The 16,914-nt window shown below is 52.8% G+C and overlaps 1 protein-coding gene across 1 annotated transcript; it reads left to right on the top strand.

Annotated features, from left to right (window-relative positions):
• The first annotated feature begins 10,386 nt into the window (after positions 1–10,386).
• Positions 10,387–11,408, top strand: gpr88 (G protein-coupled receptor 88). The gene has a single exon (XM_072512877.1). The coding sequence runs from the start codon at positions 10,410–10,412 to the stop codon at positions 11,406–11,408; it is 999 nt and encodes a 332-aa protein (XP_072368978.1). The 5' UTR covers positions 10,387–10,409.
• Positions 11,409–16,914: the final 5,506 nt, after the last annotated feature.

Raw genomic sequence — 16,914 nt, 5'->3', positions numbered from 1 at the left:
GAGAGACTGGTGGAGAGATTGGTGGAGAGATTGCTGGAGAGATTGGTGGAGAGATTGGTGGAGAGACTGGTGGAGAGATTGGTGGAGAGACTGGTGGAGAGATTGGTGGAGAGATTCGTGGAGAGATTGGTGGAGAGATTGGTGGAGAGACTGGTGGAGGGATTGGTGGAGAGACTGGTGGAGAGATTGGTGGAGAGTTTGGTGGAGAGATTGGTGGAGAGATTGGTGGAGAGACTGGAGGAGGGATTGGTGGAGAGACTGGTGGAGAGATTGGTGGAGAGATTGGTGGAGTGATTGGTGGAGAGATTGGTGGAGAGATTGGTGGAGAGGTTGGTGGAAAGATTGGTGGAGAGACTGGTGGAGCGATTGGTGGAGAGACTGGTGGAGAGATTGGTGAAGAGATTGGTGGAGAGATTGGAGGAGAGACTGGTGGAGAGATTGGTGGAGAGATTGGTGGAGAGACTGGTGGAGAGATTGGTGGAGAGACTGGCGGAGAGATTGGTAGAGAGATTGGTGGAGAGATTGGTGGAGAGTCTGGTGGAGAGATTGGTGGAGAGACTGGTGGAGGGACTGGTGGAGAGACTGTTGGAGAGATTGGTGGAGAGATTGGTGGAGAGACTGGTGGAGGGATTGGTGGAGAGACTGGTGGAGAGATTGGTGGAGAGATTGGTGAAGGGACTGGTGGAGAGATTGTTGGAGAGACTGGTGGAGGGACTGGTGGAGGGACTGGTGGAGAGATTGGTGGAGAGACTGGCGGAGAGACTGGTGGAGAGACTGGTGGAGAGATTGGTGGAGAGATTGGTGGAGAGACTGGTGGAGGAATTGGTGGAGAGACTGGTGGAGAGATTGGTGGAGGGACTGGTGGAGAGATTGGTGGAGGGACTGGTGGAGGGACTGGTGGAGAGACTGGTGGAGAGACTGGTGGAGATATCGGCGGAGGGACTGGTGGAGAGATTGGTGGAGTGATTGGTGTTGAGATCAGTGGAGGGATTGGTGGATAGATTGGTGGAGGAACTGGTGGAGAGATTGGTGGAGAGACTCGTGGAGAGACCGGTGGACAGACTGGTGGAGAGATCAGTGGAGGGGCTGCTGGGGAGATTGTTGGAGAGATTGGCGGATAGATTGGCGGAGGGACTGGTGGAGAGATTGGTGGAGAGATTGGTGGAGGGACTAGTGGAGAGACTGGTGGAGAGATTGGTGGAGAGACTGGTGGAGAGATTGGTGGAGAGATTGGTGGAGGGACTGGTGGAGGGACTGGTGGAGAGATTGGTGGAGAGATTGGTGGAGAGACTGGTGGAGAGATTGGTGGACGGACTGGTGGAGAGATTGGTGGAGAGATTGGTGGAGGGACTGGTGGAGGGACTGGTGGAGAAATTGGTGGAGAGACTGGTGGAGAGACTGGTGGAGAGATTGGTGGAGAGATTGGTGGAGAGACTGGTGGAGAGACTGGTGGCGAGAATGGTGGAGAGATTGGTGGAGAGATTGGTGGAGAGATTGGTGGAGAGATTGGTGGATGGACTGGTGGAGAGATTGGTGGAGGGATTGTTGGATGGATTGGTGAAGGGACTGGTGGACGGACTGGATGGGGAGATTGGTGGAGAGATTGGTGGAGAGATTGGTGGAGGGACAGGTGGAGATCTGCTGGAGAGACTGGTGGAGAGACTGGTGGAGAGACTGGTGGAGGGACAGGTGAGAGACTGGTGGAGAGACTGGTGGAGAGATTGGTGTCGAGATTGGTGGAGATCTGGTGGAGAGACTGGTGGAAGGACTGGTGGGGAGATTGGTGGAGGGATTGGTGGAGAGATTGGTGGAGCGATTGGTGGAGGGACTGGTGGAGAGATTGGTGCAGAGATTGGTGGAGGGACTGGTGGAGAGATTGGTGGAGGGACTGGTGGAGGGACTGGTGGAGAGACTGGTGGAGAGACTGTTGGAGATATCGGTGGAGGGACTGGTGGAGAGATTGGTGGAGTGATTGGTGTTGAGATCAGTGGAGGGATTGGTGGATAGATTGGTGGAGGAACTGGTGGAGAATTTGGTGGAGAGACTGGTGGAGAGACCGGTGGACAGACTGGTGGAGAGATCAGTGGAGGGGCTGCTGGAGAGATTGTTGGAGAGATTGGCGGATAGATTGGCGGAGGGACTGGTGGAGAGATTGGTGGAGAGATTGGTGGAGGGACTAGTGGAGAGACTGGTGGAGGGACTGGTGGAGAGATTGGTGGAGAGATTGGTGGGGAGTTTGATGGAGGGATTGGTGGAGAGATTGGTGGAGGGACTGGTGAAGAGATTTGTGCAGAGATTGGTGGAGAGATTGGTGGAGAGATTGGTGGAGTGATTGGTGGAGAGACTGGTGGAGAGACTGGTGGAGAGACTGGTGGAGAGATTGGCGGGATTGGTGGAGAGATTTGTGCAGAGATTGATGGAGAGATTGGTGCAGAGATTGGTGGAGAGACTGGTGGAGACATTGGTTGAGAGACTGGTGGATAGATTGGCGGAGAGAGTGGTGGAGAGTCTGGTGGAGAGATTGGCGGGTTTGGTGGAGAGATTGGTGGACATCTGGTGGAGAGACTGGTGAAGAGATTGGTGGAGAGATTGGTGGAGAGATGGATGGAGAGATTGGTGGAGGGACTGGTGGATAGATTGGTGGAGAGATTGGTGGAGAGATTGGTGGAGAGACTGGTGGAGGGACTGGTGGAGGGACTGGTGGAGGGACTGGTGGAGGGACTGGTGGAGAAATTGGTGGAGAGACTGGTGGAGAGATTGGTGGAGGGGCTGGTGGAGAGATTGGTGAAGGGACTGGTGGAGAGATTGGGTGGGAGACTGGTGGAGAGATTGGTGGAGGGACTGGTGGAGGGACTGGTGGAGGGGGCTGGTGGAGGGACTGGTGGAGAGACTGGTGGAGATCTGGTGGAGAGATTGGTGGAGGGACTGGTGGAGAGATTGGTGGAGGGACTGGTGGAGGGACTGGTGGAGATCTGGTGGAGAGATTGGTGGAGGGACTGGTGGAGAGATTGGTGGAGGGACTTGTGGAGAGATTGGTGGAGGGACTGCTGGAGGGACTGGTGGAGATCTGGTGGAGAGATTGGTGGAGGGACTGTTGGAGAGATTGGTGGAGGGACTGGTGGAGAGATTGGGGGACAGACTGGTGGAGAGATTGGTGGAGGGACTGGTGGAGAGATTGGTGGAGAGATTGGTGGAGGGATTGGTGGAGAGACTGGTGGAGAGATTGGTGGAGGGATTGGTGGAGGGACTGGTGGAGTGATTGATGGAGAGACTGGTGGAGAGTCTCGTGGAGAGATTGGCGGAGAGTGGAGAGATTGGTGGAGAGATTGGTGGAGGGACTGGTGGAAAGATTGGTGGAGAGTCTGGTGGAGAGATTGATGGAGAGACTGGTGGAGAGTCTCGTGGAGAGATTGGCGGAGAGTGGAGAGATTGGTGGAGAGATTGGTGGAGGGACTGATGGAGAGATTGGTGGAGAGATTGGTGGAGAGATTGGTGGAGATCTGGTGGAGATACTGGTGGAAGGACTGGTGGAGAGATTGGTGGAGCGATTGGTGGAGGGACAGGTGGAGATCTGGTGGAGAGACTGGTGGAAGGACTGGTCGGGAGATTGGTTGTGCGATTGGTGGAGGGACTGGTGGAGAGATTGGTGCAGAGATTGGTGGAGGGACTGGTGGAGATTTGGTGGAGAGACTGGTGGAGAGACTGGTGGAGAGATTGGTGGAGGGACTGGTGGAGGGACTGGTGGAAGGACTGGTGGAGAGACTGGTGGAGAGATTGATGGAGAGAATGGTGGAGAGACTGGTGGAGAGATTGGTGGAGAGATTGATGGAGAGAATGGTGGAGAGATTGGTGGAGGGACTGGTGGAGAGATTGGTGCAGAGATTGGTGGAGGGACTGGTGGAGATTTGGTGGAGAGACTGGTGGAGAGATTGGTGGAGGGACTGGTGGAGAGATTGGTGGAGAGATTGGTGGAGGGACTGGTGGAGATTTGGTGGAGAGATTGGTGGAGAGATTGGTGGAGAGATTGGTGGAGAGACTGGTGGAGGAATTGGTGGAGAGACTGGTGGAGAGATTGGTGCAGGGACTGGTGGAGATTTGGTGGAGGGATTGGTGGAGAGATTGGTGGAGAGATTGGTGCAGAGATTGGTGGAGGGATTGGTGGAGAGATTGGTGGAGAGATTGGTGGAGAGATTGGTGGAAAGACTGGTGGAGAGATTGGTGGAGAGATTGGTGCAGGGACTGGTGGAGATTTGGTGGAGGGATTGGTGGAGAGATTGGTGGAGAGATTGGTGGAAAGACTGGTGGAGAGATTGGTGGAGAGATTGGTGGAGAGACTGGTGGAGGGATTGGTGGAGAGACTGGTGGAGAGATTAATGGAGAGATTGGTGGAGAGACTAGTGGAGAGATTGGTGGAGGGATTGGTGGAGAGATTGGTGGAGAGACTGGTGGAGAGATTGGTGGAGAGATTGGTGGAAAGACTGGTGGAGAGATTGGTGGAGAGATTGGTGGAGAGATTGGTGGAGAGACTGGTGGAGAGATTGGTGGAGAGATTGGTGGAGAGATTGGTGGAGAGACTGGTGGAGAGATTGGTGGAGAGACTGGTGGAGAGATTGGTGGAGAGATTCGTGGCGAGATTGGTGGAGAGATTGGTGGAGAGACTGGTGGAGGGATTGGTGGAGAGACTGGTGGAGAGATTGGTGGAGAGTTTGGTGGAGAGATTGGTGGAGAGACTGGTGGAGAGACTGGAGGAGGGATTAGGGGAGAGACTGGTTGAGAGATTGGTGGAGAGATTGGTGGAGAGATTGGTGGAGAGATTGGTGGAGAGATTGGTGGAGAGGTTGGTGGAAAGATTGGTGGAGAGACTGGTGGAGGGATTGGTGGAGAGACTGGTGGAGAGATTGGTGGAGAGATTGGTGGAGAGATTGGAGGAGAGACTGGTGGAGAGATTGGTGGAGAGATTGGTGGAGAGACTGGTGGAGAGATTGGTGGAGACACTGGCGGAGAGATTGGTAGAGAGATTGGTGGAAAGATTGGTGGAGAGTCTGCTGGAGAGATTGGTGGAGAGACTGGTGGAGGGACTGGTGGAGAGACTGTTGGAGAGATTGGTGGAGAGATTGGTGGAGAGACTGGTGGAGGGATTGGTGGAGAGACTGGTGGAGAGATTGGTGGAGAGATTGGTGAAGGGACTGGTGGAGAGATTGGTGGAGAGACTGGTGGAGGGACTGGTGGAGGGACTGGTGGAGAGATTGGTGGAGAGACTGGCGGAGAGACTGGTGGAGAGACTGGTGGAGAGATTGGTGGAGAGATTGGTGGAGAGACTGGTGGAGGAATTGGTGGAGAGACTGGTGGAGAGATTGGTGGAGGGACTGGTGGAGAGATTGGTGGAGGGACTGGTGGAGGGACTGGTGGAGAGACTGGTGGAGAGACTGGTGGAGATATCGGTGGAGGGACTGGTGGAGAGATTGGTGGAGTGATTGGTGTTGAGATCAGTGGAGGGATTGGTGGATAGATTGGTGGAGGAACTGGTCGAGAGATTGGTGGAGAGACTGGTGGAGAGACCGGTGGACAGACTGGTGGAGAGATCAGTGGAGGGGCTGCTGGGGAGATTGTTGGAGAGATTGGCGGATAGATTGGCGGAGGGACTGGTGGAGAGATTGGTGGAGAGATTGGTGGAGGGACTAGTGGAGAGACTGGTGGAGGGACTGGTGGAGAGATTGGTGGAGAGATTGGTGGGGAGTTTGATGGAGGGATTGGTGGAGAGATTGGTGGAGGGACTGGTGAAGAGATTTGTGCAGAGATTGGTGGAGAGATTGGTGGAGAGATTGGTGGAGTGATTGGTGGAGAGACTGGTGGAGAGACTGGTGGAGAGACTGGTGGAGAGATTGGCGGGATTGGTGGAGAGATTTGTGCAGAGATTGATGGAGAGATTGGTGCAGAGATTGGTGGAGAGATTGGTGGAGAGACTGGTGGAGAGATTGGTTGAGAGACTGGTGGAGAGATTGGTGGAGAGATTGGTGGAGAGTCTGGTGGAGAGATTGGCGGGATTGGTGGAGAGATTGGTGGACATCTGGTGGAGAGACTGGTGGAGAGATTGGTGGAGAGATTGGTGGAGAGATGGATGGAGAGATTGGTGGAGGGACTGGTGGAGAGATTGGTGGAGAGATTGGTGGAGAGATTGGTGGAGAGACTGGTGGAGGGACTGGTGGAGGGACTGGTGGAGGGACTGGTGGAGGGACTGGTGGAGAGATTGGTGGAGAGACTGGTGGAGAGATTGGTGGAGGGACTGGTGGAGGGACTGGTGGAGGGACTGGTGGAGGGACTGGTGGAGGGACTGGTGGAGAGATTGGTGGAGTGATTGGTGGGGAGTTTGATGGAGGGATTGATGGATAGATTGGTGGAGGGACTGGTGGAGAGACTGTTTGAGAGACTGGTGGAGAGATTGGCGGGATTGGTGGAGAGATTTGTGCAGAGATTGATGGAGAGATTGGTGCAGAGATTGGTGGAGAGATTGGTGGAGAGACTGGTGGAGAGATTGGTTGAGAGACTGGTGGAGAGATTGGTGGAGAGATTGGTGGAGAGTCTGGTGGTGAGATTGGCGGGATTGGTGGAGTGATTGGTGGACATCTGGTGGAGAGACTGGTGGAGAGATTGGTGGAGAGATTGGTGGAGAGATGGATGGAGAGATTGGTGGAGGGACTGGTGGAGAGATTGGTGGAGAGACTGGTGGAGGGACTGGTGGAGGGACTGGTGGAAGGATTGGTGGAGAGACTGGTGGAGAGATTGGTGGAGAGATTGGTGGAGAGATTGGTGGAGAGACTGGTGGAGGGACTGGTGGAGGGACTGGTGGAAGGATTGGTGGAGAGACTGGTGGAGAGATTGGTGGAGAGATTGGTGAAGGGACTGGTGGAGAGATTGGTGGAGAGATTGGTGGAGAGATTGGTGGAGAGATTGGTGAAGGGACTGGTGGAGAGATTGGTGGAGAGACTGGTGGAGAGATTGGTGGAGAGATTCGTGGAGAGATTGGTGGAGAGATTGGTGGAGAGATTGGTGGAGAGATTGGTGAAGGGACTGGTGGAGAGATTGGTGGAGAGACTGGTGGAGAGATTGGTGGAGAGACTGGTGGAGGGACTGGTGGAGGGACTGGTGGAGAGATTGGTGGAGAGACTGGCGGAGAGACTGGTGGAGAGACTGGTGGAGAGATTGGTGGAGAGATTGGTGCAGAGATTGATGGAGAGATTGGTGCAGAGATTTGTGGAGAGATTGGTGGAGAGACTGGTGGAGAGATTGGTTGAGAGCCTGGTGGAGAGATTGGTGGAGAGATTGGTGGAGAGTCTGGTGGAGGGATTGGCGGGATTGGTGGACATCTGGTGGAGAGACTGGTGGAGAGATTGGTGGAGAGATTGGTGGAGAGATGGATGGAGAGATTGGTGGAGGGACTGGTGGAGAGATTGGTGGAGAGATTGGTGGAGAGATTGGTGGAGAGACTGGTGGAGGGACTGGTGGAGGGACTGGTGGAGGGACTGGTGGAGGGACTGGTGGAGAGATTGGTGGAGAGACTGGTGGAGAGATTGGTGGAGGGACTGGTGGAGGGACTGGTGGAGGGACTGGTGGAGGGACTGGTGGAGGGACTGGTGGAGAGATTGGTGGAGTGATTGGTGGGGAGTTTGATGGAGGGATTGATGGATAGATTGGTGGAGGGACTGGTGGAGAGACTGGTTGAGAGACGGGTGGAGAGATTGGAGGGATTGGTGGAGAGATTTGTGCAGAGATTGATGGAGAGATTGGTGCAGAGATTGGTGGAGAGATTGGTGGAGAGACTGGTGGAGAGATTGGTTGAGAGACTGGTGGAGAGATTGGTGGAGAGATTGGTGGAGAGTCTGGTGGAGAGATTGGCGGGATTGGTGGAGTGATTGGTGGACATCTGGTGGAGAGAATGGTGGAGAGATTGGTGGAGAGATTGGTGGAGAGATGGATGGAGAGATTGGTGGAGGGACTGGTGGAGAGATTGGTGGAGAGATTGGTGGAGAGATTGGTGGAGAGACTGGTGGAGGGACTGGTGGAGGGACTGGTGGAAGGATTGGTGGAGAGACTGGTGGAGAGATTGGTGGAGAGATTGGTGAAGGGACTGGTGGAGAGATTGGTGGAGAGATTGGTGGAGAGATTGGTGGAGAGATTGGTGAAGGGACTGGTGGAGAGATTGGTGGAGAGGCTGGTGGAGAAATTGGTGGAGAGATTCGTGGAGAGATTGGTGGAGAGATTGGTGGAGAGATTGGTGGAGAGATTGGTGAAGGGACTGGTGGAGAGATTGGTGGAGAGACTGGTGGAGAGATTGGTGGAGAGACTGGTGGAGGGACTGGTGGAGGGACTGGTGGAGAGATTGGTGGAGAGACTGGCGGAGAGACTGGTGGAGAGACTGGTGGAGAGATTGGTGGAGAGATTGGTGGAGAGACTGGTGGAGGAATTGGTGGAGAGACTGGTGGAGAGATTGGTGGAGGGACTGGTGGAGAGATTGGTGGAGGGACTGGTGGAGGGACTGGTGGAGAGACTGGTGGAGAGACTGGTGGAGATATCGGTGGAGGGACTGGTGGAGAGATTGGTGGAGTGATTGGTGTTGAGATCAGTGGAGGGATTGGTGGATAGATTGGTGGAGGAACTGGTGGAGAGATTGGTGGAGAGACTGGTGGAGAGACCGGTGGACAGACTGGTGGAGGGACTGGTGGAGAGATTGGTGGAGTGATTGGTGGGGAGTTTGATGGAGGGATTGGTGGATAGATTGGTGGAGGGACTGGTGAAGAGATTTGTGCAGAGATTGGTGGAGAGATTGGTGGAGAGATTGGTGGCGTGATTGGTGGAGAGACTGGTGGAGAGACTGGTGGAGAGACTGGTGGAGAGTTTGGCGGGATTGGTGGAGACATTTGTGCAGAGATTGATGGAGAGATTGGTGCAGAGATTGGTGGAGAGATTGGTGGAGAGACTGGTGGAGAGATTGGTTGAGAGACTGGTGGAGAGATTGGTGGAGAGATTTGTGGAGAGTCTGGTGGAGAGATTGGCGGGATTGGTGGAGAGATTGGTGGACATCTGGTGGAGAGACTGGTGGAGAGATTGGTGGAGAGATTGGTGGAGAGATGGATGGAGAGATTGCTGGAGGGACTGGTGGAGAGATTGGTGGAGAGATTGGTGGAGAGATTGGTGGAGAGACTGATGGAGGGACTGGTGGAGGGACTGGTGGAGGGACTGGTGGAGGGACTGGTGGATAGATTGGTGGAGAGACTGGTGGAGAGATTGGTGGAGGGACTGGTGGAGAGATTGGTGGAGGGACTGGTGGAGGGACTGGTGGAGGGACTGGTGGAGGGACTGGTGGAGGGACTGGTGGAGAGATTGGTGGAGTGATTGGTGGGGAGTTTGATGGATGGATTGATGGATAGATTGGTGGAGGGACTGGTGGAGAGACTGGTGGAGAGACTGGTGGAGAGATTGGCGGGATTGGTGGAGAGATTTGTGCAGAGATTGATGGAGAGATTGGTGCAGAGATTGGTGGAGAGATTGGTGGAGAGACTGGTGGAGAGATTGGTTGAGAGACTGGTGGAGAGATTGGTGGAGAGATTGGTGGAGAGTCTGGTGGAGAGATTGGCGGGATTGGTGGAGTGATTGGTGGACATCTGGTGGAGAGACTGGTGGAGAGATTGGTGGAGAGATTGGTGGAGAGATGAATGGAGAGATTGGTGGAGGGACTGGTGGAGAGATTGGTGGAGAGACTGGTGGAGAGACTGGTGGAGGGACTGGTGGAAGGATTGGTGGAGAGACTGGTGGAGAGATTGGTGGAGAGATTGGTGGAGAGACTGGTGGAGGGACTGGTGGAGGGACTGGTGGAAGGATTGGTGGAGAGACTGGTGGAGAGATTGGTGGAGAGATTGGTGAAGGGACTGGTGGAGAGATTGGTGGAGAGATTGGTGGAGAGATTGGTGAAGGGACTGGTGGAGAGATTGGTGGAGAGACTGGTGGAGAGATTGGTGGAGAGATTCGTGGAGAGATTGGTGAAGGGACTGGTGGAGAGATTGGTGGAGAGACTGGTGGAGAGACTGGTGGAGAGATTGGTGGAGAGTTTGGTGAAGGGACTGGTGGAGAGACTGGTGGAGAGACTGGTGGAGAGATTGGTGGAGGGACTCGTGCGGTGTTGAAGAAATCGGTGATCAAATGGGTGTTGATGCTTGCGTGGTTAGTGATGGTGAGCTGGTTCTGCTCTTCGTGGTGATGCTGTTGCTGCCGATGGGAATCCAGCCCCCTCCCCAAATCCAGAGAGCCGAGTGCGCAGGCGTCTGCTGGAGCACAAGCTCTCCAGCCTGTAAGCTTTGTGGATGCTGAATCTCTCTAGACTTCTACAACACCCTCACCGAGGAACTGCCTGCACCATGAACAATTTCTCAAACCCTTCCAGCTGCTGTGAGGGGAAGCTGAGGGAGAATATCTCCTTGGCTGTCGCCTATGCCTTGCTGGCCGTCGCCGGGAGCTTGGGCAACGTGCTGGTCATTTACCTGGTTTACTCGGTCAGGAAGCTCCGCAACACCAGCAACGCCTTCATCGTCAATGTGTGCGCCGCTGACCTGCTGGTGTGTGCCCTCTGGATGCCCCAGGAGTCGGTGCTGCGGTGCCAGCCCCCGGGGCGCCCTGCCTCCGCCCAGTTGCAGACTTTCAGCCGGGGCTTGCTCTTCCTGGGGCTGCTCGTCTCCCTCTTCTCCCACTCGCTCATCGCCCTCAACCGCTGCGCTCTCATCACCAAGGTACCGGCTGCTTACCGCGCTCTCTACCGCAGGAGGAACACCGCCGGCATGATCGCCACCTCCTGGGTGCTGGCCACCCTCTTGCTGCTGCCCTGCTTAATCCTGGGGCAGGAGGGGCAGAGCGGGGGCTGTGCCTGGCTCCAGCTCCTGGTCCTCAGCCTGTCGGAGGGCTGTTCAATGCGGCTCAGTGCCTACAGCAGCTGGCTGACCGCCAGCACCATCCTGTCGCAGACAGCGGTCCTCCTGTATTGCTACTTTAAGATATTCCGCAAGGTGCAGGTCAGTGTGAAAAGGGTCAGTGTGCTCAACTTTCAGATCATTCCCAACCTCTCCTACCCATTCGCCAGGAAGGACAAGAGGCTGCGGGTGTATGTATCCTTTGTCCTGTGTGCCTTCACCCTGACCACCGAGCCCTTCCTGTGGGTCAGCCTGTTTGGCCTGTTTGAGCCTGTGCCCAGCCTCCTGTACAATGTGTCCTGGCTGCTGCTCTCTCTGCTCTTTGTCCTCAGCCCTTTCCTCTACACCCACAACAACGAGGAGTTCAGGAAATCCCTGCGATCTGTTACTGGGGGGGACTTCGGCAGAGGCTCTGCCGGTGTTGAACCGATGATCCGAGTGGTCTCCAGGTGAGCCCCCCCCCCCCCCCCCCCATCCCCCCAGTCTAAACCCCAGAGGTGCAGAAAACTCTTGCTGGGTCAAAGCTGCTTCACAGGATTGACAGCGCATCCAGTAAGACTGCGGCAATGTGCCATCAGCTGGACAAAGCTGCTGGACTTTTAAAAGCCGACTTGTTGCCGAGGGTCGAGTGTTGAAGGAAAGAGAGTCGTGCTTTTGTGCTGAGCGTGTCCTGTTCATCAGCCCGGCCAGACTTTGTGTGGGTGGAAATGCGGAGAGGTGCACAGTGCATGTGGATGTGTGAACCTGTATAGTGAAGCCCAGCAGCCTCTGACTGTGTTGCTCCCTGCCAGTAGCCCAGGCCATGTTACAAGCAGCAGCCCCTCCCTGCTCCAGCACTCGCCGTGAGGATTGCACCGACAGACCAGAATGGCATGCTCCATCCAGGGCGAAACAAAGTTTGGGGAAACGCTGTCCTGTGTTCAATGTTTGCTGGCGCCCATTCCAAACATTGCCCAAATATCAGAAAGGCAGGTACAAGTATTCTTTCCAAATGCTGTGGATTTAAAAATGAGTGACTGGGGAAGGCTATTGAAAGCTACAACAGCAATGGTTTCAACTGACAACTGGATCCATTCTCCTCAGTGATTGTGTGGGGAGGGAGAAACATTGATGACCCAGAAGGAGGCCTTTTGGCCCATCGTCAGGACACCCCCCCCCCTCCCCCCCCCTCCCAAAAGTACATATTCCAGATTTGAAAACATGCAACGAGGGTTTCTGCCTCTACCGCCCTATCAGGTAGTGAGTTCCGGACGCCCACACTGCTTCCTTCGAAATTCCCCTGTAATTCCACCAATTACTTCCTCTTGGTTATTGACATCACTAAGGGAAATAGCTCCACATTATTTAGCCCTCATAATTTTATATACCTCAATTAAATCTCCCCTCAGACCTCTCTGACAACAGACTCAGCTTATCCAATCGTTCCTCGTAGCTGAACAAATTCCACTCCGAGCAACATCCTCAGAAATGTCCCCTCCAGTGTGAATACATTCTTCCTGAACTCGTGCTGTGTCTAACTGGGCTTTCATACAGTTCAGGGTTATCCTACCTCTTCTTGCAGCCTTAGGAAGAAAAGGAAAGATTCCCGAATGCCCTCTTGATCCTACTGTCCCGCTAACTTCAGGAATGTGTAAACATTCACTCCTTGGTCCCTCTGTTCCTCTGCTCTTTCACAATCTTACCTTTTACGCCTTTCTATATTTGTTCTTTTAACTGCATTGCCTCAGGCGTCTTCAGAGGGAATTCATTTCGCCACTTTTCTGCCCACTTGAGCAGATATATATATTTATTTATTATATATACACCGATATCAGCAACAGGTCCAACACTGAGTCCTACAGAGATCCACAACTGAGTCCTACAGAGATCCAGCAATGAGTCCAACAGAGATCCAGCATTGTGTCCTATAGAGGTCCAGCACTGAGTCCTGTAGAGATCCAGCACTGAGTCCTAGAGAGATCCAGCACTGAGTCCTATAGAGATCCAGCACTGAGTCCAACAGAGATCCAACACTGAGCCCTACAGAGATCCAGCACTGAGTCCTACAAAGATACAACACAGAGCCCTATGGAGATCCAGCACTGAGCCCTATAGAGATCCAACACTGAGTCCCATAGAGATCCAGCACTGAGCCCTATAGAGATCCAGCACTGTGTCCTACAGTGATCCAGCACTGAGCCCTATAGAGATCCAGCACTGAGCCCTACAGAGATCCAGCACTCAGTCCTATAGAGATTCAGCACTCGGTCCTATAGAGATCCAGCACTGAGTCCTATAGAGATCCAGCACTGAGCCCTATAGAGATCCAGCACTGAGCCCTACAGAGATCCAGCACTCAGTCCTAAAGAGATCCAGCACTGAGTCATACAGAGATCCAGCACTGAGTCCTACTGTGATCCAGCATTGAGCCCCACAGAGATCTAGCACTGAGTCCTACTGTGATCCAGCATTGTGTCCTACATAGATCCAGCACTGAGTCATAGAATTTACAGTGCAACAGGAGGCCATTCGGCCCATCGAGTCTGCACCAGTCTTTGGAAAGTGCATTCTACTGAAGCTTATGCCTCCACCTTATCCCCATAACACCACATCCCCACAACCCAGTAACCCCACTTAACCTTTTTGGACACTAAGGACAATTTAGCATGGCCAATCCACCTAACCCGCACATCTTTGGACTGTGGGAGGAAACCGGAGCACCCGGAGGAAACCCACGCAGACACGGGGAGAACATGCAGACTCCACACAGACAGTGACCCAAGCCGGGAATCGAGGCTGGGATCCTGGAGCTGTGAAGCAACTGTGCTAACCGCTGTGCTACCGTGCTGCCCCTAGAGATACAGCACTGAGTCCAAAGAGATCCAGCACTGAGTCCAAAGAGATCCAGCACTGAGTCCTATAGAGATCCAGCACTGAGTCCAATAGAGATCCAGCACTGAGTCCAAAGAGATCCAGCACTGAGTCCTATAGAGATCCAGCACTGAATCCTACAGAGATCCCGCACTGAGTCCTCTCGAGATCCAGCACTGAGTCCTACAAAGATCCAACACTGAGCCCTACAGAGATCCAGCACTGTGTCCTACAGAGATCCCGCACTGAGTCCTATAGAGATCCAACACTGAGCCCTACAGAGATTCAGCACTGAGCCCTACAGAGATCCAGCATTGAGTCCTACAAAGATCCAACACAGAGCCCTACAGAGATCCAGCACTGTGTCCTACAGAGATCTCGCACTGAGTCCTATAGAGATCTAGTACTGAGTCCTACATAGATCCAGCACTGAGCCCTATAGAGATCCAGCACTGAGCCCTATAGAGATCCAGCACTGAGTCCAATAGAGATCCAGCACTGAATCCTACATAGATCCAGCACTGAGCCCTTTCGAGATCCCGCACTGAGTCCTACAGAGATCCCGCACTGAGTCCTATAGAGATCCAGCACTGAGTCCTATAAAGATCCAGCACTGAGTCCTACAGAGATCCAGCACTGAGTCCTACATAGATCCAGCATTGAGCCCTATAGAGATCCAGCACTGAGTCCTATAGAGATTCAGCCCTATAAAGATCCAGCACTGAGTCCTATAGCAATTCAGCCCTATAAAGATCCCGCACTGAGTCCTATAGCGATCCAGCATTGAGCCCTATAGAGATTCAGCACTGAGTCCTATAGAGATCTAGCACTGAGTCTTATAGAGATGCAGCACTGAGTCCTACAGAAACCAGTACAGTGCCTTAGAGAGATCCAGCACTGAGTCCGAGAGCGATCCAGTACCATGCCCTATAGAGATCCAGCACTGAGTCCTACAGAGACCCAGCACTGAGCCCTATAGAGATCCAGCACTGAGCCCTATAGAGATCCAGCACTGAGTCCTACAGAGACCCAGCACTGAGCCCTATAGAGATCCAGCACTGAGTCCAAGAGAGATCCAGCACTGAGTCCTACAGAGGCCCAGCACTGAGTTCTACAGAGATCCAGCACTGAGTCCTACAGAGATCCAGCACTGTCCTGTAGAGATCCCGCATTGAGTGCTATAGTGATCCTTTACTGAGTCCTACAGAAAGCCACTGAAAACAGTCATACAATCACAAAATAATTCCCATCACCCCTTTGTTTCCTGCCACAAACACAATTTTGGATTTACCGTGTTCCTTCGCCTTGGATCTCATCAGCCTTTAAACATGTAAATCCTGACAAACACGCCAATATGACAGGAAGCAGCCAAGGGCTCGGCCCAGTCTTCTTCATCTAAGCACTGGAGGCAATTTTAAATCTTATTTTTCAAACTGTATCTGAAAGGTGAATTCACCAAGTTGCTACCTGTTGGACTATAATACAGTGCCATTCATTGTCTCCTTTATCTTGTTAGTTTCTCTTCAATGCTTTTTAACAGTGAATCTGGTATTAAAGTGGAACGCAATGTTTCACTCCAAGCAGATTGAGGATGATTTATCCAGGCTTTGCTGGAGCTTCACAGCTTTCATGGAGTGGTTTCATAGGGCGGCAGTATTATCATCAAGACTCATTTCACACCCTGGAATAGCGCAGTGAACACGGCATAGCCAATAAATAGCTCAACAGCCAAACCACCCCCACCCCTAAGGGGAGGCACTGGCTCGGTGGTATTGTCACTGGACGAATAACCCAGAACAAGATCTGGGGATCCGCATTCTAGTCGCAGATGGTGAAATTTGAATTTAATAAAAATCTGGAATTACAAATCTAATGATGGGCATGAATTGATTGTCGCAAAAACAGGCTCATTAATGCTCTTTGGTCTAGTGATGTGATTGACTCTCAAATGCCCTCTGAAATGGAGGGCTTTAGGGATGGGCAATAATTTGTTTAAATTAATTTTTACGGGATTTGGGCTTCGCTGGTTAGGCCAGCATTTATTGCCCATCCCTAGTTGCTCTTCAGAGGGTGGTGGTGAGTTGCCTTCTTGAACCGCTGCAGTCCATGTGATGTAGGTACATCCACAGTGCTGTTAGGGAGAGTGATCAGGATTTGCCCCAGCGGCAGTGAAGAAATGGTGGTATATTTCCAAATAAGGGTGATGAGTGACTAGGAGGGGAACTTCCAGGTGGTGGGGTTCCCAAGTATCTGCTGCCCTTGTCCTTCTGGATGGTCATGGGTTTGGAAGGTGCTGCTTAAGGAGCCTGTCCAATAAATACTGTCCAGTAAAACTGATAAACCCATTTAGACAGCTGTCTGCTCAAACTCATCTTTGACATGGGGGGGGGGGTTGGTGTCCATAGATCTGTTGGCTACCAAACGTCAGGAGGGGCGCTGGAAAAACCATCCCAATTCCAGAAGCTCTGCAGGAGTCAGTAGTAGTTTCTAGTATGAAGGTGGCTTTGGGAAGCGGCAGCACACGCTGTATAATACATTTTCTAAGATATCCTAGGTAATGTGAACATTCTGAATTCTCCCTCGGTGTACCCGAACAGGCGCCGGAATATGACGCCTCGGGCCTTTTCACAGTAACTTCATTGCAGTATTAATGTAAGCCTACTTGTAACCATAAAAATTACTATTATTATAGAAACTGAAATTTGGAAATTTATAGAAGTGCATATAGGTACACACACATATATATATATATATTCGTTAATCAGGACGTAAAATAGAGGGAAGTCTAGAATAGAGGGAGATGAAGGACGTGAGTCAATAAATCCTCCGCCAGGAACTCCACGGACCCTTTCATAATGTTGATGCTGGTGCAGAGCTGATGTGGGAGGTAAATGTCAGAGACGTGTTATGTTTGATCAATCGCTGGTTTGCCGAAGAAGGCCCGGGTGAAGTTTACATTTGGTAGATAGTTGCATCCTCCCCAAACCCAGCAGTTTACAAACACATCCTGAAAACAGCACCGTATCTTTCACGGAAGCGGGATCTCCGAAGTTGATCGGCACTCTGCCCTGGTCACATTCCTGAAGCTACTGCCAATCAGCTGGCTGTT

Source organism: Scyliorhinus torazame, chromosome 7 (assembly GCF_047496885.1).
Source record: "Scyliorhinus torazame isolate Kashiwa2021f chromosome 7, sScyTor2.1, whole genome shotgun sequence".
NCBI classification, from domain to species: domain Eukaryota; kingdom Metazoa; phylum Chordata; class Chondrichthyes; order Carcharhiniformes; family Scyliorhinidae; genus Scyliorhinus; species Scyliorhinus torazame.
The sequence above is the reverse complement of the archived record's forward strand: the minus strand, read 5'-3'. Positions and strand labels throughout refer to the sequence as shown.

Coding starts and splice junctions, on each gene's coding strand:
- gpr88 (XM_072512877.1), top strand. CDS start 10,410: ATGAACAATTTCTCAAACCCTTCCAGCTGCTGTGAGGGGAAGCTGAGG.